This window comes from Drosophila kikkawai, chromosome 2R (genome assembly GCF_030179895.1).
Source record: "Drosophila kikkawai strain 14028-0561.14 chromosome 2R, DkikHiC1v2, whole genome shotgun sequence".
Lineage (NCBI taxonomy): Eukaryota > Metazoa > Arthropoda > Insecta > Diptera > Drosophilidae > Drosophila > Drosophila kikkawai.
This window is the reverse complement of record NC_091729.1, coordinates 25,058,286-25,074,477: the sequence shown is the minus strand read 5'-3', so window position 1 is coordinate 25,074,477 and position 16,192 is coordinate 25,058,286. Positions and strand designations below refer to the sequence as shown.

Here is a 16,192-nt window from a genome sequence, read left to right as displayed (position 1 = left end):
ACTCTGTGTTATTGGGATCAACTGGAGATGACGTCTTTATTGAGAGTTTAAAAGATGCGCTAGTGTCGTTTTTAAAGGCTATTATGTATAGGTAACTGTATATTTAAACGTTAAAAAAATCCATTCGACTATAATAGGTATATATAAACAATGGGTTCTATCTATAACATACGAGCACGAGTACATTTCGGTTTGTATTTCGTATTTTGTATAATGGTGTACATATGCAGTTTATTGTGTTTCTCTGTTCAATTTCTCTATATCGTATATTTCAATACAATAATTATTCTCTTTTGTATATACTTAACTTACACCTTTTATATATCATCATAAATAGTTATTATTTTGTATTATTTATGTTTGGAAGACATTTTTTCGCTTGTTTGGAAGACTTGCGTTGCGTTTTTCTTACAGACTAAACATTATTGTTTTCAATTTCGATATTCTTTCGCTTGTATGGTATATATATATATAACTGAATCCTTGGCCTCTCGGACCTGGCCAAATGATGCCAAAGCACCTGGAAGACTTGCCAGGCCCGAAGGGATCAAGAAATCACAAAGAAAATTCAAGACTTAGAAGGGAAGACCGATTTCGAATGCATTTATCAGGGCATTTCCGGAATCATAGATTCCAATCACGCCGAAGAGCACGCCAAGCCCAATGATGAGGTAGTCTTTGGCTATTTCCTTCTGGTCGAGCAGGTGGCCCTTGATCTTGATGTGGAAATAGCACGGCCAGATAAAGCTGAGCATGGTGCCCGTGAAGCTACCAATAAAACCCATCAGAATGGAGAAGTGGGGTATAAAGATGGCCATCAGTATGGTTGACACAATGACGCCCACGCGGAAGCCCAGGCCCCAGACCTTCAGCTCTCCGTCCAGATTCCAGATGGTGGGAAACTTGGTCTTTGGCGGACCCCGAAAGAAGTTCCTCTCGAGCAGCTCGCAGGCAGCATAGTAGGGCAAGGGATAGCTAAGGATGGCCTTGATCACCAGGAAGAAATTCACCATGCCCTTGAAGCCCTGCGAGTGCAGATTGTTGGTGATCACCTGCTGGGTATCATTCTGGAAGGTCAGGAAGCATATGTACCCAAAGCCGGCCTTGAACACGGCAGCCGCAATGTGAGACCAGTCCAGCATCCAGTTGAACTTGGAGCGGTCGGTCATGTTGCCCTCGAGCGTGGGCAGAAAGATCTGGGAGGTGTACGAGAACACAATCACGCCGAGGGAAATGGGAAAGTTCTCCATGTCGATGCTGAAGCGCACCTTGGACCAGCCCCAGTCTCCGATCTGCAGCAGGCAATAGCCCAGAATCACGGCGTTAATCACGATATGGGACATGGTGCACCAAAACGACAAAGTCGAGACCATTTTCAGGGACTTCAGGAAGCCCATGGGTAGCAGGAAGATGCCTATGAACAGCATCCAGGAGCGCGAGTCAAAGGAACCCTGCGGATAGGTTCCGGCCAGCAGGTCGCCGCACACCACCACATACAGGATGCACGTCATCAGAAGCTCAATCAACTGGGCAATGCTCACGGCCCGAGCACCCAGCTTGGGTCCAAAACATACCTTGGCAATGGCCACGTAGCTGTCCCGCACTCGCACCATCTGCCCAGTGGTGGGATCTGGTTCGTAGAGGCACTGCACCAGCACCTTGCCCGTGTAGCAGCAGATGTGCGCTATGCCGACCATGGCCACGATGGCCCAGTATCCGCCATGGAGCACGGCGAAGGGCAGTGAGACAATGAACATGCCCTGGATGGCATTGGTCACATTCCAGGCCGCCTGGAATTCGTCAATCTTGCAGCCGCCGCCACCTTCTCCCTCGCAGACGAAGGAACTGCCCTCCGAGGCAATGCTGCCTTGCCTGGAGAAAAAGAGATACAAGGTTAATTGGGGTAAGGATTAACTAGCAGTAAAACCCACCTAAATCCGTCCGTTTGCTGATACCTCCCGTCGTACTCATTGAAGGATGTGCTCTGGTACTCGCCCTTGTACTCGCCATCGCCCTCGCCATCGTTCTCTGTCCAGTTGCCAGCATTCCGAAAGGGATTCGAGCTCATCTCTGTGTTCTCCTCCATGCCAGAGGGCTGTGGCTGGTGGGGATGCTGCTGCGGCTGCTGCTGCTGGTGATGCGTGCTGCCCGGCGGTTGCTCGTAGTCCTTGCGCTCTGGAATTGTCTGTCGGGCCGTTTGCACGGCCACATTCAGTATGTTTCGCAGGGGCGGCAATGGCGTGGCCTTCAATTTGGCTATGAATGACATTTTGGATGCTGGCTACGAACGATGGTGGAATGTCGATGTCGATGGCGATGGCGATGACGGTGGTATGGTTAGGTGGTGTTTAAGGTGGTGGATTCGGATGGCGGCGGCCGCAAGCGGTGGTGGTGTCAAGAAGGCGTGCGACGCTTGGCTCGAATGTGCTGAGGCTGAGGCTTATCGATTTTGCCGATGGCCAGAATTATGTTGCAGTGACAATTTGCGGTACACTCGCCGCAGCTTCCGTTTCCGGTTTGCTCAAATTCGGTCGAAGATCTAGAGATCTAGAAAATAAACTTGGAATTTTGTCTCAAATTTCGTTTTGGTGGAATGGATGAGGGACTCCTCGTCTTGGCGCCCAGCGTGGTGTGCGTTTCATGCGTTTCTCGGATACTTGCACATCCTGCGCTCACTTGGAGGTTTCGAAATCAAGTCACGAATTAAAGTTGAAGCAGCTTGTGGCCAGGAAATGGTTTTTATAAGCAAAAGTCTGTTTGAAAATTTATGTAACTTGAGGAAAAATTATTTGGCCGTGTGTTCGAATGAGAAAAGAAAAATCTTTGCACTCCACACACAACCTGATGGAACCTGGACACTGCGCAGACTCCCAACGTCGTGTATATATCGGGTGGCTGTGTCATATGGTCACGGCCTGGACCCGCGTTCCACCCCAAGGAGTAGCTGTAGCTGTCACTGGGAGATGCCTTCCACACCAGAGTCTCTTTCGATTCGATTACTTTCTTAGGCTTTACTTTATTTCGTTTGTTTATATTTTGTTCTTTTTTGTGTTTTTCATAAATTTCTAAAACATTTTACATTACAAAGGGTTTGGGGGGGAGGGGACTGGAAGAAGGCTTAAGTCTACCTATAACCACGCTCTCTAAGATCTCTCTTTAATTTAGTTATCAAAATTGCAAATGTCTTCGCTTGGGAGTCAGTTGCTGTAGCAGGTCTTCCGCACTCCGGCCAGAATGTTGCTAATCTCATCGTCCTTGCGCTGCTGCTGCTCGAAGAGCATCTCTCCTACTCCCACGCCCACGCCCACGCCCACCATGCCGGGTCCTGGGGCAAAATGGTGATGATGATGCTGCTGCATGGCTGCAGATGCTGCAGCTGCTGAAGCGCCGGAATGGGAGGTCACAGTCTGAGGAGGAGGAGCTGCTGTCAAGGCTGGAGGGGCCGAGTGCGAAGATTGCTGTTGCTGCTGCTGATGTTGCTGCTGCTGCTGCTGTTGTTGTTGCTGCGGCATGCTCTCATAACCCCCATAGTTTCCATAATGCAGGTAACCACTCTGCATTGGTTGCCCACCATAGCCACCTGTTGTGGCCTGCTGGAAGGGCACCGCCAGCTGCAGGGGAAAGGCAGCCAGCGAGGTGGGCGCATAGGGTAACTGTGTGTAATAGCTGGCCGCTGTTGCCGGCAGCATGGCATTGCTGTAGGCCTCCGCCTCGTAGTCATCATAGTTCTGATTTGTGTCCGGGTACTTGAGGCTCTTCTGGACTCCCTCTGGCGAGGGATCTTTGTGCTCCAACGCCGCCGACGAGGAGGTGGAGTAATCCAAATCATTGGATTGATAGCGCAGGAAGTCCTCGTACTGCATCCCGTAAGCATTAGCACTTGGCAGATACTCCTGGGCGGACAACTCATTCATGCTGAGCCTAAGATTTCCGCAATTATCCGCCATGGAGACCGTATAGCTGCTCATATCGCTGGCCGTTAGGGGTCCCGAGGAGCTGGAGGGCGTCACTGTGCCCAGATTGCAGTGTTGCTGCAGGACACTCACACTGTTCCTCATCGAGGAGCTGCCCTCGTCCTCTGACACGGAGACAGGCGGGTAAAAGGTGCCCTTGACGGAGTGACCATGGTCGAGGAGACCCCGATTATTGCAGGTCACATACATGCCCCGGGCAGCCACCACGGCCACGGATGTGGGCGCCAGCGGATACGAGGTGGTGGCATAGATTCCCTGCTGATGGGCCTGCTGCTGCGCCTGCACCTTGCCTTTGTCCTCGGCCTTGGACAGCTTATTATCCTGGCGGGATTTGGCCGTCCGGCCACTTGGCGCCTTTGTTAGCTTCTTGAGCAGCAGGGAGCTGTCGTAGCTGCCGCCGCCACCCGTCGGCGAAGGCGCACAATTGGAGGCTAGGGACTCTATCTGCTCTGAGCTGTCCGCATTGCTGTAACAGTCCACGGAGCTGGGTGAGTATGTGGGCTTCAGGGGCTGCTCATAGAGGCCACCGCCGCCTCCGCTAGAGACCTGGCTCTGGTTCAGATTCTGGTTTGTGGAATTGCAGGTGCTTTCATCGGTGGTGGGCGTGGTGTAGCTAGAGGATCCAGTGGCCAGGGGAGGCGTGGCCAGCTTGGGATTCGCTTTAGAGCCAGCATTGCCCACGGGATTGGGTGAACTTTCGCTTTGATCCTTGCCTCCAGGCTGCATTGCTCGCAGCTTGGACTGCTTGCGTCGCCGAGGTCGGTACTTGTAGTTGGGATGCTCCGTCATGTGAATCACTCGGAGACGCTCGGCCTCCTCTACATAAGGTCTTCGATCTTGAGGTGTCAGGGAGCGCCATTTCTTGCCTGAGAGTTGAAGAGAAGAGAATAGAAGAAGGAGGAAAGGATTATGGTTAAGATACAGAAATCTAAAGAAGCCTTTTTTAAAATCCCGAGGTTATAATCCCTTAATATTTTTCCCCAAAATCCAACCATACTCACCCAACATCTTGCTGAGATCCGCATTATGCAGGTCAGGATTCTCATCGGCCAGCTTCTTGCGCTCGATCTTGGCCCAGACCATGAATGCATTCATTGGCCGCCGGATGCGCGATTCTTTGGCACTTTTTGACTGGGTTCCGCCGGGTCGGTACTTGAGGTCGGCGGGCAGCGGCTTGTGCCGCTCCAGGTAGCCACAATTGGGGGCACACAGGTCGCCCTTGTAGTCGTAGCTCCACATGGACGATGGCTCGATGGGCGAGTGAGAGGCACAGTCCTCCATGGGCCCAGATCCCCCACCTCCTCCTCCACCTCCTTGGCCCACCATTCCTGCATGCGGATGCGATAGAAATTTGTTCAAGACCGAATTACCACCGCCGCCACCGCTCAACAAGTTAATATTGCTGTTGATAAGGGAACCCGATGCACTGCCTCCGGTCACATAGGCACTGGACACCATAGGCATGGGTGAGTGACTGTGACTGTGGCTGGGCGCCGCCAGCACCGCCTCGTTGAGGGAATGCTCATTCTCGTAGCCGGCGCTCTGTATGGCTGGGGAGTGGAGGCTGGGCGAGGAGTGTTCACTGCCTTGTCGCACATGGTAGATACCGGCATCGCTGGTCGTCTCGTGCATCAGCCGGCCATCCGTGGTGAGGTAGCCGCCGTGATCCGGATAATCACTGCCCGTGGAGTGGCTGTATTCCGGAGTTCTCGAGACGTGCGGGTACTTCTTTGAACTGGAATGGATCAGAGAGGGAGGAGGAGATGGTAAGGTCAGCAGAATAAGGTAGGTGAGTTACTAACTAAGAAGAAACTAAAACTATTTAAAGTCCCTAGAATGCTTCTTTTTGAGGAATTCTTTTAGGCATATCTTGGCCAAAAAGCATATAATGGCCAAATGTCACACATTTATGAAATCAGCATAAAAACCATAATTAATTATAATAAAATTTTGAAAGATTACGAAAAACAAATTTTTTGTCAATTTTTCAAAATTTTAAAAGGGGTTACATCATTAAAATTGTAAAAAACTAAAAAAAAAATAATTTTTTATTATCTTAAAATTAAATAAGCAGATTTATTATTCTCATAAAAACTAGCACAGAAAAACTTTCCGAATTGAAATTAAAGCTGTTTTAGATGAGTTATGATTAATTTTCTATTGCAAGGGTAATTAAACGTTTGCCTGCCGATACTACATCCCTTAATTTTACTTTTAATTAATAAAAACAATAAACAATTTAATAAAAATATAACAATTAACACTTTAAGTTATAGATTATTATTTAAATGAAGGTTTTCATGTCCTATTTTTACTTGATATTAATACATTTTAAAAATTATAAATGCATAAAAATGTACTAGGTACGTTTTTCCATCAAATCTCATCTCATTTTAAAAGCTCTTCTTAAGCTCTGTAAAAAAACTCTATAATTAATGTTAGCTAATGCTTTAATGAAACTAAATGTAAAGGAAATATAGCAGACTAAATAAGAATAATATTTATAATATATTCTTATTATAATTTAATCTAAGAAATAAAAGAAAACACGCTTAAAATTCTTTTAAAAAATATAAAAAAGGAAAGCCCTATTTAAAAGATGAAAATCTCTTTACTAATTATTACTAATTACGCATTACTTATTAAGTTAAACGCCTTAACCCAAGATGGCATCTATGGCACCCAACAAAGATGGAGTTATACCCCAAGTTCCACTTCAAAATCCAAATCCCAATCCCCCGCCCCGTATCACATTCATGATCGTTGTTAATCGCTCTCCCAAGGGGCTACTGCTGGGAATTACGTACCGCCGGCAAAAATGCACCGCCGCCGTCGCAATGTTTCTTTATAATGATATTTAAAAGGGCTGCTAAATACGTTGACAATTTTCGCGTTGCCGGGCACGCACATGAATCCAGGTTTCGGTTGGAAGGGAGGAGTATCAGCAGAGCTTTGCATTTATCAGACACCAGAGAGACACAAACTGGATCTCTCGGCCTGGATCGGAACGGATCGGAACGGATAGCTCCCTGCGATGGCCGGCTGGCTGCCTGCATCGGTGCGCTCCTTAATGTCAGCGGACATAAATGTAAATTGGGCGCGTGCAGCTATTGTATTATCAAAGGAGACCGCCCCAACTCCGACAAGCCACCGTCGCGGAGTCGTCCCAGTCGGAGTCGGCGGAGTAAGCAAAGAAGCTGGAGCAGAAGCTGGAATGGAGCAAGATCCCCCAACCCACAGCCAGAGTCAGACCCAGAGCCAGAGCCAGAGCCAGATCAGACCCAGGCCGCGTTTCGCAAAGGAGTCTCGAGACTGAGAATGAGAACGAGCAGTCTGGCTTGCCTTGCCTTTGCCTTGGCCGGACCTTTATGCATAACTTTTAAAACTTGCGACATATCGACACATTTCAAAGTAATTCGCCTTCCAAGAATTCAGGCAGCATTGGGAGCACGGAGCATGGAGCATGGACAAGTTTAAATATTGCCAAAGCTCCCGCTAGTGGATAGCCGAGATCCCGACTGCGATCCTTTGGGGATTCTCGGCTGCCGCCGCCGCCGCTGTTGCTCCTGATGCTGCTGCTGCTGCTGCTATTCTGGGCCTCCTTCTCTTTTCGCTCTTGATACCGTTTGAATTTATTGCTGCCCACTACACTTTTGGTCTATTGTGTTTCTCGTTTTGCCTACCTTAAGTCTGCCCCGGCAACCTGGGCCTAATTGTTGGTCGAGCTTGGAACTGGACTCTACACTGGTCTGCCGCGAGTTCTAATTCTCTGGGTGAGTTCTGACTTTGAGGAGTTTGAGGTACAAAGACTGGAAGAATCTGAGACTTGAAGGATTAAAGATTGTAGGACTGAGAAGATCCTAAGACTTGAAGTGTGAAATACCTTTAGATTATAGGAGTGAAACAGTCCAGGACTTTATGACTTAGAAGTGAAATTTAAAGACTTAAAGACAAAGATTTTAAAACTACAAGACTCTAGGAAGAACTAAGAACCTAGGACACTAAGTCTCAAAAAATCCAAAGACCTTTAAGTGCCTGGTCTCTTAGTCTTTTGTCTTAAAATACTCCAGCTTCCAGTCACCAGCTTGCCCATGCCCCCGTTTCCCATTCTTCTCCTAATTCTATGGTCTGCCCAAGACTTGGAATATTTTTCTTAAAAGAAGCCCACCTCTCCTAGTCTCTTTGCCTTGCATATACTCCACATTCCCCTTCCCCCTCTGCCTCCAGCTAGGCGCTCTAGTTCCGGCGACTTTCTTCCTTGACAATGCCGCCAAAGTTGCAAATTTTAGTTGCCCCAGTACCCGGTACCCTTAGCGAATAAGCTGGGTACCCGCTTCCCCATCTTCACCCTTCTCTTCCCTTTTATATTCCAAAGCAACGACCGGCAGCCCCGGCTGAAGTCTTGATAATTTATTGAGGGTTTTCGGTGACGTCGTTACGTTTTTGATATTCGGTTGCGGCTGCCGCTGCTAAATACTTCGCCTGGCCAAAAAGGGGTACACAAAATTATACCGTCCCGAGTTGGTCTGTCCGTTTGTCCGTCTGTCCGCTGTGTCCGCCGCTGTCCAACCTGTCCCAACTGTCGGCTGTCTGGTCGCAGTCGGTCTGGCTTTATCCTAAGCGCGCTCACGATCCAAGCTCCGCGCTGCTCCTGCAGATGCGGCTAAGCCAGCTTCAGTCTGAGCTTCATCTTTTGGTTTGGCTTTAGCTTTGGCTTTGGTATTGGCTTTGGCTTTGGCTGTGGCTTCAGTGTATCAGCTTCAGTTTTGTGGCTTAGCCATGGCCCTGATTTTAAAATAGGACACATACAGTGGCCGGTAAGTTGGCATTTTTATGCGCGCAAAATGTCAACATCTTTGCAAAATGCCACATATTCCACATTGCGGCCAGCCAGCCGCTGTAGCAGCCTGTCCTCGTCCTCTTCATCCTCCTCTCCCTCCCTCCCCTGTTCAGTGTCCCCCTGTCCCAGAGTACTCGATGTCCGCCGCCGACTTGGGGACCATGGAACGTTTTGTTTACGAGCACAGCAACTTCTCTGGTGGTGGCTGCCACAGAGAGTCCAGCGAGAAAAGATGGAAGGGGTAAGTAAGAAGCTGAGGGTACTCCCTCCTGTGGCTGCCACAAAAGTAGGCAACTCCTCCCTTTTAACAAGCCCCGGAGCAGCAGCAGGAGCATCGGCTTCATTCAGGAGCCGCCGCATTGATCTGGAGAGTGTCAGGCGCTTTAGCATATTGTGATTCATGTGACGCTCTGCCGCGCTGCTGAAGACAGCCTTTTAAGTTGGTTCTCGAAACCGAAGCCGAAGCCAAACCCGATCTGATCCCCATTCCCCTTTTTGGAAGACAATTGTCAGAAGTAGAAGTCGGGTAATAAAGAGTTCCCCCTTTTCCCACCCAAACTATACTATATTTTCCATATTCCAGGCTAATTTTAGAAAGCGTTTCGGGGGCCGCATAACTTTGGCCTGACAAGCTGACATTCCAGCAAATAGGACAGTAATTAAGACAGATCCAACTGCTGTGGTGAGCTGTCAATACCATTGTCTAGCCTCTGTTGACTTTTTGGAGGAATGGCCTGGCGGTTAGGGGATTCTCCGCGCTGGAGTTGGACAGGTATGTGACAACGATTGGGCAGATTTGTCTCTTGGCTTCCAAAACCATCGCGGTGGCCCCAGCAGGCAGGCTATTGGGACAATGGTTAGCTGGTGTTTCTGGCATTATTTCGATGGATTTGGGAAGCGAAAGAGGTTTTACAAGTGAGTCAAAGAAGAGTCTTTATCGGGGAGTTGAAGAAATTTGATTAAATTAAATTAAAATAATTTAGTGGGATTTATTACTGATTGAATAATGATGAGGAATTGATTTTTATTTGCATTTTAAAGGGTTTCAATGAAAGAAGAAGCACAACATGGCTTTAATAATTAAAAGGTAGCAGTAGTAAGTTAAAAAGGAATAGAAATTATGTTGTTATTGCTTCAGTAGTAAAAAAAAATCTTTAAAATATATATGACAATCTATTGTTGCAAATAAAAACATTGAAAATATAATTACTGGCTTGGGATGCAAGCGAAAGTTAAGCCAAAGAAAAGCCTTTTCACAACCATTTTAAATTGTTTCCTAACAGGGTAATGTAGTGAAAGCCTCAGAATATATATATTAAATAAATAGTTTAATTAGCTTTATACCTAATTACAAATAAATTAAATAATATGCTATAGTTTTCCACTTTTTAATGACACCCTTTTTCCAAGTTCTCTGAAGTTTTAAAAACCCCTTCGATTATAGTCAACTCTCCTGTAGCAAATGCTTCTAACACTCTCATATATTAGAAAGCTTCTCCCGTGAGATATGCTAATTAGCAACCTTGATTTATAATTCATATAGAAACTGACACAGACCTGCACTTAAAACTAATTAGAGTGCACGGCTCGGACTCCAGCTTAGCGCCTCCAAAGAGTCAACCAGAAGTTCTGGTCCAGAACGAAACCTGCTGCCTGCCGCCTGTTTAGAATGGCAAATCATTTGGCGCCTCGACGGGGAGCGATGGAGCTTCAACTTCATCTTCTGCCTGGGCAAGTGGTGCGGCAAGGTAATAAAAGCCATTTTGGTTTTTTGGCTGGCCAAGAGGACGAGACGAGGGGACCAGAGGTGGGTGTGGCCAGCAAAGAGGCATCTTCGGCGGCGGCTCTCCATTTGCTCCATTTGCAGTCTATTGGCTGCCTGCTGTGTGGCTGCAGGCGCCCCAACCCGAACGACAAAAAAAAAAAACACAACAGATTTCAGAGGCTTACAAGAGGCCGGAAAACGAGTTTGGCCCAAGCAACTCGACGGCACGACCTGGGCCGAGTTCCAGTTGCAGCAGCAGCAGCAGCAGCTCTCGGAGCTGTATCTCTGCGAGGCGACGGCGACGGCGGCGGCCCAGGTGTGATGTACTTGAATAACTTAACGACGCAGGCCCACAGTTGTCGACCGACGACGATCGGATCGCATCGCATCGGCCATTTACGCATACATATGCATGCCAAGGCAGCAGCGTGTACATATGGCCGCCAGCCTGTATGTAGATGCCGCCTGACCAATAAGCATAAACAGCCCAGCATCCGGGCCAGCAGAGCCGCCATCTTAGCTTTAATGAACATGAACGTGAATGCGGACGCGGATGAAGCGAACGCGCTACCTGGGCGAATGAGATCGACGCGGCACGCACAATGGAGGAGGAGAAGATGTGCACTGGGAAAATTAAGGTATACTAGGTGGTTTGGGAATCGGTGAGGGAGATATATGAAAAAGGTTCTTGAAGAATGGAATATAATGAAGATTAAGAAATACAGAGATTCCATTTAGAATTCATATCCGGTTTAAAGCAAAGATTTAAAAACTGATTTCAAAGGATGAAAGATGAGTATATTTCGAGATCTTAAGATTTAATTGTTTAAATTTAAATAGGCCTCCATGATAATAATAATGTTTTTCTTCAATTTAAAAAAAACACCATTAAAATCCAAGTTTTTTATAAAATTTAAAAGAATTTTAAAGAAAATATAGGGAGTTTATAGTGATTATATTTATTTATATTAAATATTGTTGTTGATTTTATTTAGAACTTTTTTAGCATAGACAACATCCTAATTAAGGTAAGTGCACTCAATTTAAAAAGCAAAGAGTTGGTGGCTTAAATCCTAAATCGATTCCCACATTCATTTTGAAATAAAGAAGAAATACCTTTAGCATAATCCCAACATAAAATATCTCAATTCCAAATTATATTTATAAAAACTAAGCTAGTTTTTTGTACGTGTATAAATCTTCTCTTCTTGTTTTGCAAGGTAGCCCCAATATATATGGTATAGGTAGTATATGTATATGCCGGCTATATACCCAGGGCACATAATTAAACTAATGAAGCAAGCGAAGCATCATCATCATCATCTTCATCTTCATCGTCGCCATCATCACCATCACTCTTCGAGGGCCGAGCAAGCGAAGCTGACTTCGGATTCGTTCGGCTAATGAGGTTTATTGCGGCCTGTCGTCGCCCGATCTCCACCCCGGCCACCTCTGGCACCACCATCCGCCTCCATTTTCCGCCAAGAAGAAACGGCGAAGACCCAGTTCTCACACAAGCGATTTTAAGAGCATAAAAAAGATACAAAAACTTAATGGATTTTAGCACGCACATACACATAGACTATACGACGACGACTCCCTCGCAGGTGGGGGAGGGATCGACGATCGGGGTCCGGGCCCTAAATTATATGGATTGCATGGAAATGGAGGCAGTGCTGCCTCGTACATGCGCGTACCACCAGTAACTAGAGTAATTGCATGTGGAGGATCTCTGTACTTAGCTAGTTGGTTGATGTTGATTTCGAACAAAAATACGAGTACAAATTTAAATGGCAGGGAACTAACCAGCCGGACCCGGAGTTTTCGATAATGGGCTTTAGGGGGAGTTTCGCCACATTTTCAGGCAGTCCTGATTTACAGGGGTTATAATGGGGGTTATAGGGTGCCGACAGATTTGAATGTCTGGAAAACCACTAATTGGGGTTATTAAAATTAATTAACTTGAAACGTTTATACGGCTCATGCTTGAATTTGTGATCGTTAATTGGTCATAACGTATCCGAGGTTCGGAGAGGTACTTAAAAATAGAATGTTCTGAAGGTAAAGGTTTAGTCTTGGTGAGGGAGAACTTAGTAGTTTTTTATGAAGATCCTTGGGGATACTTTTGTGATTTTATATTTATTTAAAATGTTTTAAATTGTTAGCTAACGAAAATATACAGTTTTGAGTGCTCTGTTAACTTCTAAATTTCGAATTTAAATCAGGAATTTTTTGAAATACAAGTGAAGCCAAAATAAAGCTAAAGGAAAATATTAAACATTATTTTTAGCATCCTTTTTAATATATTGGATTATTTTCTACGGATCATTTAATCTTCAATAAGAATTTTAAGACAACAATCTCTTTTTACATTAAAGTATTTTATTTTATATTTTAATTTTTAATTTACTTGATTTAAGGAGCATATCGACCCATTTATTCACTTTCCAAGAGACATATGACCTTATAATCCCTTAAAATATTTGAAAATATATTCTTGTCTTACTAATTTCAATAATTTAATGTAGGTTTAAGTTAATTTAAAGAAAAATGCTCTATTTCTTCAAATAATTGTCACCCTTCGTAATAAGAACCCAAAAACTCACACCAAAGAAATTTTCTGCATTCTATTCTCTCTTAAAAAAAACTTTCCAAACTTCACCTTTTTTTTATACTTTTCCCTGACATACCCTGGCGCAGATTCATCAATACAATTAACCAATTAACCTGTCGACACGCGATTTATACAAAGATTTACTAAAGATTTATCTCTGTCTCTTCCAAGAAGTCACAACTGCTTGGAATCTCCTTCTACGTCAATGCCAAGTTTTAGTTCCTGCTTGAAGCAAAAAGGGGAACCGATCTTTATCACTATGCATATATTGAGCAACCAGGAACTATGGTTATTATACTATATATCTTTGAAGCCATAACAGATTTCCTTTGCCAGCTTAGTCACAATGAAATCTTAATTAATTGCCAAACTTGATTGGAAATCCACATATACAGATCGCTGGTTTATTGGTCATTGAATTTTATTTTTAAGTGGAAAACTATTTAGATTAAAGCCTTGACTTGATTTATGTTTGAAACCATAAAAGATCAAACTGAATGGAGTTGATTTGTGAGCCAAACCCAGCAGGAAGATTTCGAAAAATGTGACGAAAAATGTGACAAGCTTTCGCTTGGAATAAAGGTCTCTAGAGGTTTTTTCAGATTCCCCGAAATCCCTTGAATATTTTTATTTTTTCAAATTTCTTTTTGTTGATTTATCAAAGCTTTTTCATCTGTACTTAATTCAATTTCATGGCTACATTTCCATTCATAATTTCCTAGCCAATTTGTAGACGGGAATTTCCCGTCGGAAACTACGAAAGTCAGAGGCATAAACTGTGGGGGAGTATATGTATATAGGTATACTATATAGACGGATATCAAAACCTCATGCGTAGCTATCAAGCTGTTTAGATCTGTTCAGCTAAATCTTTTTAATGGCTGAAACAGCTTGACCTCTGGCCGAAATATATACGGAAATTAAAACCTCTTTTCGGGGCTTTTCTCCTCGCCCGCTTGCCCTGTGCCCTGTGCTCGTTCCCAGGCTCTACACCCCCAAGACCCGAGACCCGGGCCCGGAGTCTTGGTTTACTTTCCACTTGACCAATTTCGAGCCGCAGTCCAAAGACGAAAGACGTTCTTAAGTTATACGCGGCCGTCCATTTACATATTCAGAGGGAAGAGATGGAGGGGAGAATGCTCACACACTGCGAAGCGAGAAGCGGATACGAACACAAGTGCAAGTGTGTTGTGGGTCTGGAAAAAAATAAGTAAAAATAAAACCGAAACTGGGGCCACACTAAGGAAAATCTAAGCAAAATTCCCAGGTATTAGGTATGAGTATATACCCCGTATATACCCCCTATATACCCCCATATATACACCCGTTTTTATGGCATCCCCGACGGTGTTTCTTGCTGTCGTGCCAGTATCTTTAGTATCTCAGTACGAGTATCTCAGTGTTTGTATCTCGTCTCTCTCTCTCTTTGCTCCTCTCTCTTTCTGTGACTAAGTCTTGAAAAGTCCCCAGTCATCAGGGGCTATATATACACCCTCTAACTCGGGCTTACTCCGGCATAATATACATACACACGATCTAGAGAATTTCTTCACCACTACACGGACAGCTTTTCCATTTTTCATTATGGTTATTATCTTGAAGATATGTATCTTCGCTTCGCTTGGATATAATTAAACAGCGAGGAAAAAAAAATTTTTAGCATGGGAAAAATGTAAATATTACTTGTAATTTGTTAGCAGATGATGTGGATGTTCGTGATCATATGAGGGTTCCATTTTTATACGGCAACGGCGGTGTTCGTGGTAACGGTGACGCTGATGTTGATGTTGTTGTTGCTGTTGCTGTTGCTGTTGCAGTTGTCGGTGGCAGGTTGAGATTTTTGTGGCTGTTGTTGTTGCTGTTGTTGTTTGTGTTTGGGGCTTTGCTTTAGCAGGGCCAGCAGCATTTTGCTTAATGTTGCATTATTCCGTTAGCTTTTTTCCCTTCGTCGGTGGGGGCAGGTGGTCTGCTAGTACTACTACTGCCTTGCCGGTCCCAACATTTTCGCCCCGTTACAGTTCCAACCATAAATCTATGCACTCCGGCATGTGTGAATTTGCGTCCATTTGTTGTCAGATTTTGGTGTTGTTTTTTGTTTCGTTGGTGGTGGTGCTGCTACTGCTAGACCCTAACCCACATTTTTCGGTTACGATTTTGCAATCGTCTAATGATGTGGATACTTTTATTTTGCACTCTATCAGAGGGTTTTTCACGGGGTTTTCCACTTGGTTTTTTCTACCGATTTGCTGATACCTCTTGAAATTTAAACTCTTTTGGGTCTTGGGTCACTTGGCACTTTGATTCGATTGTTCTTTTAAGGGTTTAGTTAGTTGGCACTTGGTTTGGGGGCTGATCTTCAGGAAGATGTGGTGGTAGAATCCAAAACGTTCCGAAAAAGTTTGATTTGAAGAGAATTAAATACACTTTTTAGTTAGTTTTTAAGTAAATTTTCAGGTTCTTTTAAATCTTTTATTAATGAAGTGGATTTTGAAATCCCTTTTTTAGGTTTTTAAGATGGATTTTGGCTTTATAAATACACTTTTTTAAAGGGTTTTGAGAAGGATTTCAGCACTTTTTGAACCTTGTTTCTAGGCTACTGAAAAACACTTTCTAAAACGTTTTTTAAGAAGGATAATGGCTTTAAGAAAACACTTTCCAATTATATTTTCTAGTTTCCAAAGAATATCTTGTATGTAGCTTTGTAGATCGCTTTAGGTAACACTTTTTAGAACGTTTTCCAGCTTAATTTTCCACTCTTTTTCTAGTTAGATTTTCCAAGCTCTTGGCAAACACTTTTCCGCTCTCAGTGAACACGCTTTTCCGATTCGCGAGAGTCTGGACGGGGGGACCACCACTAATGAGCGTATCGACTGCCTAAAATCAAGGGCTTCGACGACATTTCACAAGAGACTCAAAACACAAACCGCTCGAGGGAGCGGACGCTGTGACAGCGGCAACAACACTCTTGGGAAAATGAAAATGCACAGCCAGCAGCCAAG

General features: G+C 44.8%; 2 protein-coding genes across 3 annotated transcripts; both read right to left on the bottom strand.

Annotated features, from left to right (window-relative positions):
• Positions 1 to 8: 8 nt before the first annotated feature.
• VGAT (vesicular GABA transporter) lies at positions 9 to 2,850 on the bottom strand. 2 transcript variants are annotated; one of them, XM_017164526.3, is made up of 3 exons: positions 2,677 to 2,850; positions 1,932 to 2,185; positions 9 to 1,872 (listed from the first exon to the last, which is right to left on the bottom strand). In XM_017164526.3, the coding sequence occupies exons 2-3, from the start codon at positions 2,084 to 2,086 to the stop codon at positions 576 to 578; spliced, it is 1,452 nt and encodes a 483-aa protein (XP_017020015.1). In that variant the 5' UTR covers positions 2,087 to 2,185; positions 2,677 to 2,850; the 3' UTR covers positions 9 to 575. The 2 variants fall into 2 exon arrangements, with proteins under 2 accessions (XP_017020015.1, XP_017020014.1); XM_017164525.3 differs by having other exon boundaries at positions 1,932 to 2,850.
• A 250-nt stretch (positions 2,851 to 3,100) lies between these two features.
• Sox15 (Sox box protein 15) lies at positions 3,101 to 15,208 on the bottom strand. The gene is made up of 3 exons (XM_017164214.2): positions 14,877 to 15,208; positions 4,976 to 5,709; positions 3,101 to 4,840 (listed from the first exon to the last, which is right to left on the bottom strand). The coding sequence occupies exons 1-3, from the start codon at positions 14,927 to 14,929 to the stop codon at positions 3,198 to 3,200; spliced, it is 2,430 nt and encodes an 809-aa protein (XP_017019703.2). The 5' UTR covers positions 14,930 to 15,208; the 3' UTR covers positions 3,101 to 3,197.
• Positions 15,209 to 16,192: the final 984 nt, after the last annotated feature.

What these genes read in the sequence shown, in the direction of transcription:
- VGAT (XM_017164525.3), bottom strand. Translation starts at nt 2,269, where the DNA reads ATGTCATTCATAGCCAAATTGAAGGCCACGCCATTGCCGCCCCTGCGA. An exon ending in CAGCAAACGGACGGATTTAG is followed by an intron (nt 1,873 to 1,931) that starts GTGGGTTTTACT and finishes CTTTTTCTCCAG; the next exon opens with GCAAGGCAGCATTGCCTCGG.
- Sox15 (XM_017164214.2), bottom strand. Translation starts at nt 14,929, where the DNA reads ATGGAACCCTCATATGATCACGAACATCCACATCATCTGCTAACAAAT. An exon ending in CATCTGCTAACAAATTACAA is followed by an intron (nt 5,710 to 14,876) that starts GTAATATTTACA and finishes GATCCATTCCAG; the next exon opens with TTCAAAGAAGTACCCGCACG. An exon ending in GGATCTCAGCAAGATGTTGG is followed by an intron (nt 4,841 to 4,975) that starts GTGAGTATGGTT and finishes TTCAACTCTCAG; the next exon opens with GCAAGAAATGGCGCTCCCTG.